This window comes from Thunnus maccoyii, chromosome 14 (genome assembly GCF_910596095.1).
Source record: "Thunnus maccoyii chromosome 14, fThuMac1.1, whole genome shotgun sequence".
In the NCBI taxonomy this organism is placed as follows: Eukaryota; Metazoa; Chordata; class Actinopteri; order Scombriformes; family Scombridae; genus Thunnus; species Thunnus maccoyii.
The window spans coordinates 20,080,684-20,098,555 of record NC_056546.1 but is presented as its reverse complement, the minus strand read 5'-3'; the positions used below and the strand labels follow the sequence as shown (position 1 = coordinate 20,098,555).

The 17,872-nt window shown below is 39.5% G+C and overlaps 1 protein-coding gene across 1 annotated transcript; it reads left to right on the top strand.

Annotated features, from left to right (window-relative positions):
• The first annotated feature begins 645 nt into the window (after window positions 1-645).
• On the top strand, window positions 646-17,068 carry LOC121911737 (stonin-1). Its single transcript, XM_042433538.1, has 11 exons — window positions 646-832; window positions 5,943-7,861; window positions 8,003-8,205; window positions 12,505-12,606; window positions 12,762-12,885; window positions 13,273-13,322; window positions 13,947-14,040; window positions 14,150-14,688; window positions 15,852-16,091; window positions 16,314-16,403; window positions 16,496-17,068. Exons 2-11 carry the CDS (start codon window positions 6,016-6,018, stop codon window positions 16,601-16,603), a joined length of 3,396 nt encoding a protein of 1,131 aa, XP_042289472.1. The 5' UTR covers window positions 646-832; window positions 5,943-6,015; the 3' UTR covers window positions 16,604-17,068.
• The last annotated feature ends 804 nt before the right edge of the window (window positions 17,069-17,872 follow it).

The window sequence follows — 17,872 nt, the reverse complement described above, 5'->3', positions numbered from 1 at the left end:
GTAAAGATCACTTGAAAGTTTTTTCGTCTGTGCATTCAAGAGCTTTCGGCTGGTGACATGGACAAAACTGACGTCACAAAACATATTTTTGGTTGTTTTTTGTCTCTTTTTAAGATTCAAGCAGCACGGTGACCAAAATACCCTGCTTGAAATGGTCTATCATATACTTATGTATTGCAAAACGACAACAGAGTTTGAAGTAAATTCTTAAAAATACATTCTTATTATTTTTTTTAAAACGTGACATCTCTTGTACGGACTGTGGTTCACATTTTCATCCAAGTCCATCCTTGAAATCGTAAAATGGTGACTCTTTGACAGTAGGCAAAATTCGAAGTTGTTACATGTAATGTACAGTGTTAGCTCAGTTTCCCTCTGAAATGCTCCCTGCGTACCCTGAAATGGATTAAATTCAGCATAATAGCATTCACACAACATGAGTTTTTTTAATTGAATTATATTTCCATTGTCTACTTACAGTCGGCTGAATGTAACCACTATGCTGATCATCTTAATTTACACTAGTGGAGTGCGTGTGTTGTGTATCCACTGTAATCTAACGCTACTACTTGCGACGTTTAAGTGCACCCATCTCCGTGGTAGCGATATTTCCTACGGTCGTGAATGCAGCGCAGCGCAGTTCATTCCTGCAATGTCCCGCTGGAGGAGGACAGTCTGAGTGAACTCGGGAGGGGAAGCGCCCGCCGCGCTGTTAAAACTCTCTGGATTTACACTCTGCCATTTTGAGGAAAACCGGCCGACATCAGCGTTCAGACGCGTCCATCAAAACACAAGTCATGACCTGAGTTGGTGAGCAAACCGCTGCGAAATTGTGAGTATTTACAACATTTGGTTGCATTCACGTCTTTTTTTTTTGTCAAGAGAGCTGTGATAGTTCAGGTTAGAAACGACCTAAAACAGTTTTGGTCCGCTCTTCCCTTAATAAATGCTGACTGTGATGTTGTTGTGAGTGTATGGCGCATGTGAAACGTGTGCAAAGTGGAGTCAGACAAAAGTAACGCAGAGTGACAACTTTACTCCGGACTTCGCATCAAAACAATGGCGCAGAACTGAGCCCAGAGGTGGGCCTCTGTGTCCCGGGACACGGGCCTGGCTCTGTTGTGGATGACAGCATGCTTGTACTGTTTTCTCTCTCCAGTCCGAGTTGCTATGGGCGAAAAAAAGATTATGTTGTTTACCGGTAAGCTAACTCGTGTTTTTGTCTGGCGCGTTTACTGACCCCGCGCTGCAGGAATGTGTTGTAACAATGTTTCAAGAAGCTTTTAAACAGGATCAGATGAATCCGCTCATGTTGACGCCATTAAGTTGAAATATGGACGTTTTTATGTTTCAAGCTTCTTCAACATAAATCTGTTAATATGTCTGTATTTTGAATGAGTGTAATTTTGACATTTTGGTCCATTTTTAAAGCAGATACTGGGTCTGTAATAGGTTAAGGATACATATAATAATATGTTTTCCATGTATTAGTCAATCTGTAAGTGAGTCATAATGATTAACAATTAACTAATAATTGAGCAAACTGATAGCAGCGTCACAGTGGAAAAGTTTGCTATAGTGGACACAAATGTCTCCTATTCATTCTCACTGGATGTTTTTCCAGCATTGCATGTTTGATCTGGAGTTTAAAGTCCTCCTTCACTCAAAAATGTGTTTTTCTTCTTGTTACTTCAGTTTGATGTTTGAGCTTCACTGTGCAGAGTGACGTGTGTGCAGAGTTTGACACTAGAAGGCTGTTTTCACATTCATCTGCTGAAAGTGGAAAGTTCCTCTGAGCACATTGAAAATCCACTTTCAGGGGGTGAGCCTACGAGCGGGATTTGTGACATCACAACTGGTTTGGAAGCAAATCCTGGTCCAATGTTCAACTTACACAAGTGCGATGTGGAAACTTGAAGCTTCCAGTGCACATACACTGAGAATGAACTTTACAGTGAAGTAGGAGACATCTTGTGTCAAACAGCTAAACGTGTGAAATGAAAAATATTTGCATATTTATGGAATTTTTAATGAGGGTGAAGGAGGAGATGTCTTGTTAAGGATTTTAACATGGAAATCATACTTTTTTTCTGCAAAAACCATGTCAGACACACATTGTTTAAGCAGAATATTTTTGTATGTCGTGTAATTTTTATTTATTCTGTGTTTTGAATGTGTACGGGGGAAAAACCCAGCATTACCCAAACTTTCTCTTGTGCTCTGTTTGACAGAGCTCACGTTGCCGCTGGAAATGGGTCATCACATTTCAGCTCTGCACCAGATTACATAGTCGTTGTGGTCACATCAGGAGTCTACTCCTGTCAAACTAAATAGGGGTAGTCTCTTATGTTATTTATATATGTTTTTCCAAGAAAAACATAGCACTCCACAGTGCAAGTGTCCAGGAAATATCCAGAGAATCAATCAGGAACCCATCTTCTGTCATCAGGAAGCATCTGTCTCCTAAGTTAAAGTTCATGGTTTTAAAAAAACATATTCAGCTTTTTTTTGCTTTTTTTTTTAGTTTCCTCTCAGTCATCATTTTTCAGGCAGCTTGTTGTAATAGGTTCATGTCATCTAAGGATTTCCCCCTTCCATTATCAATGCAGGAAGTACAGTTGGTAGATAAAAGGCCTCTAATAAAACAATTAAAGTAAATTACTGTTACAAACAGTGTAATAAAGATAGATCATATTAGGCGTAGTGCAAAGTTGTAACGTGTTTTCTCATATCTTTTAGTTTCAGCATGTGATCAAAGTTCCTCTTTGTGGATTACAATTTGTGTGAGTTTGTACTCAGTTCTCATAATTTTTCTAACTTGTTCCACTTGGCACATTAAATAAACATGATCCAGTCTGTTTGGAGCTCATGTAGGTATGAGGACTCACATATCAAAATGCTGACTAGCCTCTTTCGAAATCCTACCATTTGGCAACATATTATCCCTAGTTTGAGCCAAATATAATGATTAAGTGACTTCAGTCATCAAGTTCTCTCGTATGAGCTTGTTATTTTACCTTCCCCCTTGTTCAGCAACTGCAATAATGTATGATAAGTATAGTAATAGTCAGTGATGATAAACCCTGAGATGCTGCAGTCTGCTCTTTGTCTTAATTGCAGCGCTGCACTTACAGCATTTGTAAGAGAAACTTGAGCAAACTTGTGCTTTAGTATTATAGTTCTTGTTTTTGCATCACATTATAGATGCATTACCTTGTGACGTTTTCTCACCTCCCAAGTATTGAGATCATAAATTAGGTTAAAATAGTGACATGTTTCAAATGTTTATGACCTACCTAATTACTGTAATTAGCCTTTTTAACCCTCTCTGCTTCTCAGACTTCCTCTGTCACTGTTTTGTTAAGTTTGACACCGATATTAACCAGACTAACCAGAATTTCTGACCTGTTAATTTGGTGCATATTTGAAATGTGATCAAAATTAGATTAAGATAATATTTGCTGTCAGTTCACACGAATACAGCGTGCTGGTATTTCCTGTGTGCAAAGCTGCTTGTCCCAGAGGAATGTGAGGAATGTATTCTTTTGTCCTCTGTAGATTTAGCAGTGTCTCGTTTCTGTACCGCCTGCGAGAGAGCCCAGGAAGAGACGGCAGACTGGGAATAAGTCTGAAAGACTGTCAGTAACCCCCTGTGGAGAACTCATCCTTCTCTGTGCCCGTCTCTTTGAACCAAAAACTGAGGGAGTCCGTAAGACGGAGAGGCAAGGAGGGAACTCGTGGAAATGTCTGCATGCCGTTGCAAACAACCTCTCATTAGAAAGATCTACTCCAGTTTTTGACTGAAGACTTGTCAATCCACCACCCTAAATCAGAACCCCCACTTCCCTATTTATTTATAGTGGGAGGAACTTGCCACTGGATGTCTCCGTCATGCAAGTCATGGCTATGATCATGCAGGGAGTAGAGAGGCTGTAATTGAGGCTCTCTGCTTTCAGTTTTTTTTTCAAGATTTTTATGGGGAGTCGAGGGTTCAACATATTTTGAAAGTGGCTTTCTGTGGCCTATGTTATTGAGAGCAGAGCTGCCAGAACATCAAACGATAGATCGTGATTGACTAGCAGGAAAATTAACTGCAAGATTGTATAAAGATTACAACATGTTTACTCTCTGCCCATCGGCTCATTAGCCTGAATAACACTGTAGTTTAGCAGCTTTCCCACACTTCTTTAATATTTAATTTCTCTGTTTTCTTCAAAAACAAAATCTGCACAACCAGAGTGGATGGAACATTGATCTTCACAAAGCGCGTTTAAGATTTAAACAGCTTTGTTCCTTTTGAAACTTCACGCAGTGCCAGCTGCTTTGCCACATTATACCTGGTTCTCACAGCTGACTTCATGCTGGTTAATGTGGCAGGATTATGGTTAACTTTCTCAGGCGAACATTAGAGCAGGCTTGCTATAAAATATTTAGCTCATTTTCATCTCAAAGCACATTTACTCTAAAATGCAACATTTTATCTCATTAATTTTCAGTACAAAACCTTTGAATTTCCAAAACTTTTGCAATTATATTCCTTTTAATAACATTTAAGTGTTCTTTTCTCCGAAATGCTTCCTTTATCTTTCTTAAATACTATAGTATAGTACTATAGTATAGTTCCAGTAGCAGTAAGGAGCTTCTACTTAAGCACAGCAGTGCTAAATGCTAACATGCTCACAATAACAACGCTAACATGGTGATGTTTAACAGGTATGTTTACCATGTTCACCTGTTAGCATGCTTAGCACTGAACACAAAGTACAGCTGAGGCTGCTGGGATTGTTATATGTTTGGCTGGAGTTAGGTCATAAACTGAAGTATTGGATAAACTTTTTGTTGAATTATTGACCTGATGATGGCGCTAAATGAAAAGTTAAGGGGGTTACCAACATTACAATCCATCCTTGCAGTGACATGAGCATCTGTACAAAATTTCACACCATTTGACAATCCATCTGATAATTGTTGAGATAAATAAGTCTGAACCAGAGTGGTGGATAGACTGACAGACAGCCCAACATCCATAGAGCCATGATGTTAGCATGGCTAAAAACATATCACCTCAGTATCACAATATATCACAATCCTCTGAGTCAGTTTGTCATAATTTGTAGCGCAAAATCTCACTATTGTTAAGATTTACAATAAGTGAAGAATCAGTACTGTTATATTGGCCTCATCCATGTATAAATATATTAATACTCCCCACTTCAAACCTACATTAGAAATGACAACAAAGGACCATAAAGGCTCCAGCACTGTATCATTTTCTTTATTGTTTGCTAAATTATCTAAATAAAGACAAATCATATCAGCTAGCATTTATTGGACTTCTCACATATGACAGACTCATTTGTAAAGTTGTTAATTACAATCTGTGTTAAATCACTGCAGCAAGTTCAAAGACAAGATCAGGATAAACAAGAATGTGACGATTAAAGGATTCCCAGGAGATTTATTTGACATTTTTATAGCTTAAAGAACATACATTATAAACATTGTCCAACAGGACAGTCCAGTTAATAAATGTTTGTATGAAAAGCTAAGAAATCAATAAGCCTCTAATATGTGGTGTCACTGAGAAAAACTCCTGCTGCTCCACTGACAGTGAACTGCAGAACACTTATTTCAGCCTTTACATCAAACAAGCCTTAGTTAACTGTGGAGTTGAAATATATACTTGTTCCAAGTTTTCAAGGTCAGTCTCTCATTAAGCTTTAATGGAGTACTTTGAGGAAATATGTTTTACAATATTTATATCCCCAAGAGTTCTCTCTCTGTTTTTTCTACCAACAGGATAAAGTGACTTATTCTTGCAAATCAGAGCTGATCTGTTCAAGATCATGTTGTTACCTCTGGAAAATCTGAAAAACTTACCTTTTGAAGAAATGGCTTTTATTTCAGTGTTGTCTAATTCTTCTACTTTTGTTTTCTTACAGAAGAGAAGGCCTCTGAAGTGGGGGACAGTTAACAAAGGAGGAACTGTTGTTTCGAACCGCTCACTGGTCAGCTATGTGTTCTACAAATCACTCAAACTGGGTCACATTTGAAGATGACAACACACCGCTCTCGTCACCTCAGAAGCCCCTGCAGTCACCAGGGCTTATCAAAGCATCGGTACCACGTCCCAATGGTCTGAAATTAGTGCTTCCTCCGATCAGAGACACTTCCTGGAGCCTCAACAGTTCCCTGGAATCCCCTCAAAGCCACTCAAGTCTTAGTGGCAGTTCCTGTGTACCATGTAACACGCCCTTTTGCACTCCTGTAAGTGGGGTTCCTAGCAGCTCATCCCCATTTCACTCAAACACAAGGGAAAAGAACAACTTCTTCCACAGTTTCTCCACCACCTCTGTTCCCTCCCCTGCGCCAGAGGCCCCGACTCAAACCTCAGATGGACCAAGCCCTTTCCCTTCTTTCCAGGGGAGATCAGGACACTTTAATCCCTTCTGGGATGGCTCTACAAACAGCGCAGATGTGGGCAGCTCCTCCTCAGACTCAGAATCTGACAACAGCCTACCACGTTTCTTTATTCGGACCAAAGATGGCAGCGAGCCTCCACGCGACCACCTCCAGAACTCCTTCTCCTACGTTTGCCACAAACTGGAAGGCCTACGAACAGAGACGGACCAGGAAGCAGGGACTGAAAGAGACAGGGAGAGGAGGCTAAGTTGCAAAAACGAGGTTCTGAGTGATGGTTCATCTCAGTTTGTTCCTCGGGGGTTGTTTCGCAGCCAGAAGAGAGACGGCTGGTCCGTAATGCTCAGGATTCCAGAAAAAAAGAACCGCATGTCCTCCAGACAGTGGGGTCCCATCTATCTCCGCTTGTTGGCGGGAGGCGTGCTGCAGATGTACTACGAGAAAGGGCTGGAGAAGCCTTTCAAAGAGTTCCAACTTCTCCCTCAATGTAGGCTCTCAGACCTCAAACTGGAAAGCCATGGCGAGCCCCGCAAAGTCCTCACAGTAAAGGTGGAACATTTCTCATACACAGAAAAGAAACGCTACCACCCGAAGCTGGAGGTCAACCATGAGGCGGAGGCAGAGCAGCTGCTCAAGTTTGGCTCCACAGTGCACGACGATATGGAGGATCTGGTCGTCTCCATGGAAGAGGAAATCTTCAAACTGTCCGTGCCCCACCAACAGAGGCGGCACTACGAGGAGCAAGAGCTGTCGTTGCAGATCACGGATCATATATGGATACAACTGGATAAGTTTGGAGGAGTCATGGAGCGGACAGCCTTCACACAGATTCACTGTCTCGCATTTCTGAACGGACTAGGGGATTGTTTTCTGGCCCTGAACGACCTCGGGCTGCTGCGCTTCAACTCCAGCTACGGCTCCGAGGAGGACGGTGAACTGCGGATGGAGATCACAGACTGCCACTTTCACAAATGTGTGAATGAGTCAGAGTTTCAGAGGTCTCGACTGATTAAGTTCTCCCCTCCTGATGCGTGTAGGGTGGAGCTGATGCGCTACAAGACGATGTTTTTGGGTTGCACAGAAATACCCTTCTCGATCAAAGCCGTGGTCACAGTTCAAGGTGCCTACGTGGAGCTCCAGGCCTTTCTTAACATGTCGGCAACCTTCCTCTCCACCACGGGGGTGTCTGACTCGTACCCGCTTTGTGAGAACGTGGTGGTGCGTGTGCCGGTACCAGGCGACTGGGTCAAAGTGACACAAACGGTGGCCTTACTGCGACAGAGGTCACTGAAGGCCCGCATGAACAGAAATGCCTGCTTGGGCTCCATCAGCGCTGCAGACTCGCAGCCTGTCATGCAGGTTTCAATTGGCACCGTCAAGTATGAGAATGTATATTCAGCCGTTGTCTGGAGGATTGACAGGCTGCCCGCAAAGAATACAGGTAACACATTTTTGAGAGATTAAAATCTAGCATAGCGCTACTATCTTACATATTATTAGCTTGGCGTCTTGTGGATGTGTTCAATATGTTGTATGCCACTCCAACTACACTACAAGTAACCTTTGTTTTCCCCTTTTGCAGCTGTTGATCATCCTCATTCATTTTCCTGCAAGCTAGAGCTGGGATCTGATCAGGAGATCCCGAATGACTGGTACCCCTTTGTCACGATGGAATGTGAAATAATGGGCGCAGTTGTGTCACAGACCAGAGTCAAGTCACTGGGCACTAAGAATGACATCCAGCCACAGAAACATGTGACCAGTTGGACACGGTATCATTGTCAGGTAAGATATTTCCTTTGCATCTTTATACCTTGAAATATCCATGCAGGACCCCTACTGTAGATGCTATGATTTAGCATGATTTATTTATTAGCAAAACTAATGTAATTCTGTCTATTTTAGGTGGAAGTGGAGAAGAAATGGATTGAAACGGAGTCACAGAGGCAATCTGGCTGTATGACACAGTGATGATTAAAGAAGCTTTGAAGAAGAAGAGAAACGAACAAAAAACAAGGGTGATGAGGGACTTTCTGCTTATATCTGGTGGCGAATTCATCTAATTACACGTAGCCTGGTAGTATTTCCAATGGAGGTTTTGTATTCTTAACTGAGACTGAATAATTCTTAGACAATTTAACACGGTCCTTTTGCCTAGCACTTTACATTTAATAGTTTAATTGTAAAATTTCAGTTTATATGAGTACTGTATATAAGCTTGCATTTGCATCATCTGCACTGCCCTCCAGAATGATTGGCAGCCTGAATATATGTATGCCAAATGGGCTGTATGAGATAAACAACCTGAGTAATGAGCAGTATTCAATGTGTTGTAGAAAAGCACATTTTCGATTCATTCTTGCAGTTAGGCCCTTTGTTGCACATTTAAACGAGTTTATGTAAATATTTGAATTCCACATACTGTGCTTCAAGATTTCTGAAGACTCTATGTTTCTAGTAAAATCTGTGCAAGTGCCAAGATAGTATTTTGGTGTTGTGCTCTAAGCATCTCAATATTCTGCAGAGTATAGATGTTTGGCAAACAACACTTTGATAATGTGGTTTGTCAAAGCAACACAAGACAACCAGCAGACCATTAAATATGTTGTGCCAGAAGTGCATTGTTCCAAAAAGCAGCTGCAGACAGTCTTACTTTTTCCAAACAAAGTGCGTTTATAAACACTATTTGAAACTAACAAAAATGTGCAACATATGGTCCCAATATAATTTATTACTAAAGCTGCCTTTAAAGTGAGATATCATCTTTTTTTTCTGCATGAAATGCAACTCATTACTTTTGCTGCTTACCTTGAGCTGACCTTTGACTTCATACTAAGGTTGTATTCTGGAGGACTGTAACTTTATTTAAGCAAATCAAATGTTTATTATTTGATCTTTTTTTTGCCTCTGGTTCGTGAATAAGTTTAAAAAAACAACAAAAAATGGTGAAACTTCATAGTGAACAATAAGGCCTTCAATGATGACTTTTATGCGGTACCTGGCTTATGCTGGATATTATGTACATCAAGAGTAAAAGCTGAATTAAACCTGAATGACTTGTCTTACTTCTTCACAGATGACAAACATACACATATGTAGAAGGTGATTATTAATATTTCACATGTATAGTGTAAAATGAAAACACTTTAATTGCAGGATGCATCATAATTACTGAATAATGATTATGTGATTCTGTTTAAAATAATGTTTCCCACAGTCAAACAGCAGCAACAGCAGTCAAACTGGATGTTTGCAGTAAAACCAATGAACCCTAAAATATCACCAGTCATGTAATAAAAATGTAGAATCAATATCTATGCACAAACTGCCAGCACTATACAACACACCTGTATGTAGGCAGTTTTATTTTTGCCTTGAAAGCCATGCTGTAGTGTCAAAATGCTTTAAAAAAAAAAAAAACTGCACATGACGGCCCACACTAAGCCTCAGCTGTATCCCCATAAACCTGAAGAACTATACACACATCACAGTAACATATTGTAATTATAGTGTCAAAACAGCACAACTCAAATCAATTTTTACCATCATTGCAGTTTTTTTTTTTTTGAAGACTGAGATATACAGCAGTAAGTGCTGACAGGCTGCTGCTCAATAAACTATCATTTGTAAGGAATGATTTTCAGAAGTGCTGCACACTGTGTTATAGTTTGATAGCACACAGTACAGAAGGGTGAAGTATCTCACCCTGAATTGAATTTGCCTCTTGGTGACTACATCACTGACATGCAACAAGACCGCTGTTATATATATTTTTAGCAGATAACTTTTCACACTATCTCTTAAGGTGATGAGACTGAGCAAAGCTTCAACCTGCAGGTTTTGGGTCATGTAGAGTGCTAAAGAAACCTTGTCTTGTTGTACGATTATGGGTCAAGAGGGGCCTAAGGAGACTCTTATCTTCTTGTAATTTTGCTTCCCCTCATAGAATTCATAGGAGATCTTCAATCTGAGCCCAGAGTAGCTTTGTAGTGAAGTGACAGGTAAGTACCTGTTGGTCTCAGCAACTGCATTATGCACAGAAATATCTCATGTTGCTACACTCTCATCCTCATCAGAGGACTCAACCTACAATGTTGAAAGGGTGCCAACAACGCCTAACAGATGCTCGGAGGAAGCAGGGGTCATGGCTCCCGCTGTTGCTATGAATCTATTGAGCACCAAGTTCAAAATGAAGTGTTTTGTAAAGGGTGAAATATTTTTAACTCCTGGTATTGTACACTCATGGGATCAGAAACTGTACAAGGCTCCCAGCGCTGTGGAAAGTGTGCAGCAGTGAAACCTCTCTATTGAAAATAAGCAGAAAAGAAGACGTGGAAAAGTTCTGTGTTGAATGGAAGTCTTTGAGGGATTGGACAACCACAACAAGCAAGTAACATCAGCACATCAGTACATGTCTTTTAATTTAATACTAATTTCCTGGAAGTTTTTCTGAGTAATTTGCAGGTATTTAGCAGTTCATTGATAGAACATTTTACAGAAAGGACGGTGCAAACTATATATAAAAAAAAAAACAGAAAAAAGTTAAGTTGGTTTAGTTGGGAGTGCCAACTTCTTTTATTTGGGTTCATACATAGTTGTTAGTTTGCAAAAATTCTTAATAAAGTAGACTTAACAATTTTTTAACAGACAGGAAATACTTAGTTTTCAGTGTGTAGTTTTGTGTGTAGTTTTGTGTGTGAGACTACATGTCAGCATATTAGGTTGTTTCTTAAAAGCTCTGCAACAAGCACATTTCTGGTACACTACCAAATTACATAACCGTTTCAAAGAAAGAATGAACGGTTGCTCAATATGCTCGTACACAGAACTACACACTGAAAACTATTTTCTGTCTGTTAAAGAATTGTCAAGAGTCTAATTTATTGAGAATCTTTGCAAATTAATAACTAAACATGAACCAACAATAGGCTGTTGAGTTTGTACTTACCAACTAAACCAACTTAAACACTTAACTGTTTTTTTAATATATAATTTGTACCTAATAACTAACCTAACCGTTAAATAACTTGTGTACTCATACATACAATGAGTATATTTTGTGAGCTTCATTGCTGTAGTAAAGTAACTGAGGTGAGGTCAAATGTTTTGAGGAAGATTCAAATGTTATCATAGAATTGATGTGGTTTGGTCTACACAGTCAGCAAGTTACCAAAGTTCTCACAGTGAAATTGTATTAAATTAAATTATATTGTCAATTCCAACCGTATTTTAAGTTTATCTTATAAATTAAATAGATAAGGGGAATGGAAATAAGACAGGAAATATTCCCAAGCAGTGAATCACCATCATTGCCTCACCATCATCCAAGTAAACATGCTCCAATCACTCCTCTCTGTGGAGCTTGATTACTATCACCTGTGTGTGCATTTTCCATCAAGCTGCTGCAGGCAAAACAATTTGACTTTGTGGCTGTTAACTGCGTGTATCGTGCTATTCAAGCTGATGGAAGTCCATTATCACCGGTCCACTGGTATTTCTGCCTTGAATCATGCTGACCAACACAGGCCCAGTGGTGAGCAAAGCGGCTGTTTGCTTCAAGTGTTTCCATTAAGTAGCCTAAATACACTCATGAAAGCACAATTTATATTCAGAGGTAAATGGCACTTTCAGCAAAGCAATTTATTTGGAATAGCTGCGTGGAGCTTCATTCGTCATGGTGTCAAACTAAATCTCGTCCAAAAATCTGTCAATTAGGGCATGTGGCTTTCTATATCTCCCTGTGTAAAAAGTATAATTAAATACATTTTTGTCTCATTATAAAACATTTTGTTTCAGTTAGCTTTCAACTTGGAAATGTTAGTCTTAAATTGACAGAAATGCACAGTGGAGAGAGATTGGAGATGTAATGAAATTTTAGCAAGAAAAAAACAGCTTTTTTTTATAGGTTCTGTCTTCTAAAATGAAGATTGAGTTTTATAAGTTTAGAAAATGGCCCGAGTCACATACAGATGCAGGAGTCTACATCAGCCATCCACAAACCACATAAATATAGCAGATATTTGAATGGAGTTTGGTTCATGAAACTATACACGGCAGATTTACAGTTTTTGTGAATAATTACAGGCCAAACTCTACTTGTCTATAATTGATGATGTGATTGAGAGTATGAGGGAGCTCTTCTTGGATGAAGGGCTTGAAGATCGCGCCCTGGACGATTTAAGACATGTGAGTTATATTCTATATAATCCTTGCTTCGTTTTTTAAAAAGAAATAAATTGCTCAGTTTGACTCCGGTTGTCAGTTACATCAAAGTTAAATCATCTAGCGAGGAAGTATACGCCATAGCAGGAAGACAGACTGCTGTGTCCTCTGCTGTGCAGCTTTGGGAGTCAAAGATGATGCAGTCAAGAGCAATGGAAGACTTCAGGAAAAACAACATCAACACATCCAACTTTGTGCTGCAGCTTCCAGCCAACTACAGTCAGGCTGATCAAGAACTCACAGGTAACACGCTATAGATGGGAACTAATTGCTTCTCAACAAACAAGCATCTTTCTACCTCATTTGTGCTTCGCTTTGGACAAAAGCATTATCAAATGAATAAGTGTAAACCTTGGATTACATTTTAACTGATCTGAAGTTAGTTCATGCAGCTTATCACTGATTGTAATTTAAAAATTGTTCAGTTACTTTAAATGTATCCTGTATGGGGGGAAAAAATACAAGTGTGTGTAATGTTACAGTAGATTAGCTCTCAATTTAGATATGTATTGTATGAATATGTACATAAAGGGTGCTAACTACCATAACTGAAGTAATGCAGAGGGAGAACGACTCATTTTTTTGGGTTTTTGTTTAACCTACTTTTTTTTTTCTTATTTCTGCTCCCAGCCTCAGTTGTGATCCCCGCAAGTCAGAATATCCGCAGTTTCCCAGTCAAGGCAAGTGTCATCAAAATTTACATCACCTTTCTGACCAGTTTACCTTAAAGAGATAGTTCAGCATTTTAGAAAATATGTTTATTTGCTTTCTTGCTGATAGTTAGACGATTGATAACCCCTCAGTTCCACCCCGCCAAGAAATAGTCTGACACATAACTGCCCTGAAACCACAAGATGTCATTTTTTTGTGCAGATTTAACATGTTAATTAGTGAGCTTTAGAGGTGCTGATAGGTGGATTTTGTTTGTTTATTTTCAGTCTTTATGCTAAGCTAAGCTATCTTCTAACTTTTGGTAAGAAAGCAAATAAGTGTATATCCCGAAATGTCTGCTGAATTATTCCTTTATGGTCACGAATGCATTTTTAAAAAGTCAGTATTGCACTGTTGAGTAGTTAGTTAATAGACTTAAATTATCACAATTATATAAAACTTTACATGATCAAATACAAACATTAGGTCCAAACAATATTCCAAATACAATTCTGTCAACACATTAATAAAAGATAAACATCATTAAGACAAGAATCTGCATAAATATTTGATTAGCCCACTATTTTTTACAGTATACTGTAAAAAAAAAAAAAATGCTGAATTTTCTTTTTGCACATAATGTTAAATTGCAGAACAACTCGGAGACACTCGCTACTTTCTCTCTCCCTGCTGGGTTATCCTACCCTGTGCAGATACCAGCTGGAGTCACCCTGCAAACAGCTTCTGGTACACAATGACTTCACCTGTAATGGGCCGAAATATATTTTAATTTTTAAACTAGACTAATAGGTAAAGAAAAAATACACAAGTCACTCTTCCCTTTTGTCTCACTAAGGTCAACTTTACAAGGTCAACGTCCCTGTAGTGGTCACTCAGGCCCTGGCAGGTCAGGAACCTTTATCCCAACCCACACAGGGAGCTCCGGACCCTCAGTCAGCTACAGTCCCACCCAATCCCGCTCGTCCTCAGGAGTTGGGGCCATTGTCTGTGCCAGCTGCTTCTGTCACTCAGCCGCCACAGCCAAACACCACTTTACCCCCCAGTCAGGAAAGCAGCCTTCCCCTGCAGCCACAAGTTCCTGTAGCCAAGACCTTGCCACCTCAGGCAGCTCCCTCTCCAGAGCCAGACGTCACAACGGAAGAGGATGAGCCAAGTACAGAGCCCGTAAACCTCAGTATGACCTCCTCGCCCTGCAGTCAGTTATTAGACTTCCAGATCAGCACTGAGGAGGCTTTGACACAGACGACTCAATTAAAGACCAGAGACATAGATGACATTCTCAAAGAGGTGATCGAGGAGGAGAGAGAAAAAGCCATAAGGGCGAGAAATCTTGCTCCCGTGAAGACTGACAGCCAGTCCGACGCCATTCTTGGGGTAATTTGAAGAGAATATCTGCCTTTTTAAGGAAATACTGGTAACAGAGATAGGAATGGGTTGTTAAAGGGGCACTCCACAGATTTTATACACAGTTTACTCATCATGAGGAGTACAACTCACCCTATGAAAACAGTTGTATGATGACTTAAGTCTGAGGAAAATTATTAAGATATGCTTATATAAGTTCTCTCGTGTTAATTAAACATAGTGCAGCACAGGTCATGGGAAGTGTTGCCGCTACTTGGGCTCTACTTATCTTTTCTTTGCCATGTTGGTACCTTTTTGCCTGTCTCACTCAGCAGGATGAGGCAGAGTTGACTGAGATCTCTTTGGTCAGACTGTACAGGTTGCATTAACTCCCCACTGAGATCTGATCACAATCTGAGCCAGACCACCTCCAGATGCAGCCGATCTGATAGCATACAGATTTAACATCTTAACATTGGTTTCCCTCTATCTGGATACAGAGCCTATCTTAATACCAGTCAGGATATCTCTGTATATCTGCCTAGGCTGCAATGACTTTGATCATACTATTCTTCTTTTTATCTCACGAGTTCTCACACCTTGTGGAAGTGTAATACTAAATTGTTAGTATAGTTAGTTCACCTTTCAATTCAACTGAATTTTTCCATGTATGATAAATTCAGCATTAATATTAAGCTTTCTCAGGTTAAAGTTTGTTGATTACAAATTAATCACATGAATTACTCACCTCAAATGCCTGAGACTGCTGTGCTATCAGGTGAGCAATCTCAAATTACTCAAAGAATAGTATTGTTATTATAGCAGTTATTTGCAAACTTCCATTTACTGATTATCATAACTATTATATACCATGGCATGATCTTTCTTTAGTTTAAAATACAAAATGTGCAATACATTTCACTCATTACTGTGTATTTGAACAGGCTCTATATAGTGTCCATAACCGCCTATAGTACTATATGTATATAAAGTAACATGTTACTTTTTTTACCATTTAATATTTATCTCGGCACTCTTCACTTCTTTGTATTATTTGTATCCTCTTTACAATCCACAGAAAGGGTTTCATTTCATTTCTGAAGATTGTTGTTATTTTGTGTAAGTACATTAAAAGAAATTCCTTAAATGTGTAAACGCACTATGCCAATAAAGCTGATTCTCATTCTCCTAAGCTGGACCTGGACTATAACTACAGTGAACTGTCAGACATCGTTCAGCTGGATGGTCCCGCAGACGACTCTGACATCGAGGAGGAAGAGCGAGTTCCTCTAGAAGAGAACGACTTTCTGGGTATAATCAACGCAGAGGCCATAAAGGCCCTGCAGGAAGGAGACGGAAGCAGTGGCGGTAACAGCATCTCCTCCAGCAGTGACAGCGAAGGAGCCAATGAGCTCGCTGATGTAGAGGAGGAGGTAAGAGACAGTGAGAGTAACATACATTTTCATGAGTTGCAATTTATTTTTTTTACCATTAAAGTCCTTAAAAAGAAAACTGTAGTTGAACTCTGCTTCCTCTCCTACAGGGGAGGCACTTTTTGGAAGCAGCATGTATATTTTATCAACAGCATGAACGTGATTGCATGTTTTAACAGTTTCTGATGGATGTTTTCCCACAACCCACTTTCTGTTATACAGGATCCTTTGAACTCAGGTGATGATGTGATTGAACAAGACATCCCAGATCTCTTTGACACAGACAATATAATTGTTTGCCAGTATGACAAAGTAAGAACATTTTGCTTCTTTGCTGGCCATTATCTGCCTCTCAACAAAACTGTATATGAAACAATATTGTACATTTTTTTTCTTCATTGCAGATTCACCGTAGTAAGAACCGCTGGAAGTTCCATTTGAAAGATGGAGTGATGTGTTATGGCGGAAGAGACTACGTGTTCTCTAAAGCTGTTGGGGAGGCAGAGTGGTAATGAGCTTTAGTTCTCCTGGACAGATCAGATAATCCTGTTGAAAGAGGAAACAATAATTTAAAAGGGAAAACAATCAGTAAATGTAGACCTCTTGGTGGTGTAATTTTGCTCTCAAGGCAGGCAGTTAAGACACCGCTGTGCAAAATTACTGATACTTTAGTTTTTTTGTTTTGTCACTATGTTATCACAGCAATTATCAGAGCGTACTGCTAGTCATTTTCAATGCTACAGCCAATTACTTACATCAGTGCTTGTGAATTCAAAGTACTGAGACAAACAGCATGAATTTATGTTAGTTTTCTTCATTAGTGGAGCAAAACACGATTTGACCTGTTGTGTTTTCTTCTGCCATGATCATGTTGCTTTGATGGTACCCAATGTGCTGTTTGATTTTTCAAACGTTGTAATGTTTTGCCTTTAATCATGCATCAAATACACCGAGCCGTACTGCTGTGTTGCATTCAATGAACCCTTTTCTTTCTGTGGAACCCTCTACAAAGCCTGCAGTGCCTTGTTGTCAAATGATTTTTTGTTATCAGTGTTATGAAACAAAATTAATTGCACTTATGAATGCCAGTATGCATGCTAAAATTGATAAATTTTTTGAGTGTGGTTTTGATGGGCACTAGTCCCACAGCTACTCACAGCTAATCACAGATGGAAGAATTTGTGGGAGGGGTGGTGACAGCTCCAGAAAAAAATCAAAACCCAAAGAAATCAAAGTGACAAACCCCTGGAAAAATCATTTTGCTGCTGAAGTTGTTTTTTTTTTTTAATTCACTTGTACGCTCCAAAGTCACAGTTCGAGCAACATCTTTTGGTGCAGTCATTGTATCTTTCCCTGTTAGTCCAAAACTGTGTGTCTAGTGTGTGATTCCCACACAGAATATTTTATAGAATTTCCCCGCATGCATTATGTATAGCTCTCAGCCACATACAGAGGATTTGTGGCACCAGGTTTTGTAAATGAAAGACCATTTTCCACAGCTATGTATTGAGCATACATTGACCACAGAGTGTGCTGAATTGATGCAAAGCTGTGTCCATCATCCTATATACTTGCCTTATTAGATTAATACAGTAAACAATAGCATAAAAAAGACCTTAATCCTGTCTAGAAAACCTATTTGTGCAGGACAGGTTTGCACTGGTGACAAAAAAGTTACATCACTTTCTAAGATGGCGCTGAGTAATGTATTTGGACATGTGTCACTCATAACAACCTAACTTTAAAAAAAAAAAAAGTATCCTCAAATATAGTGCTGCTTG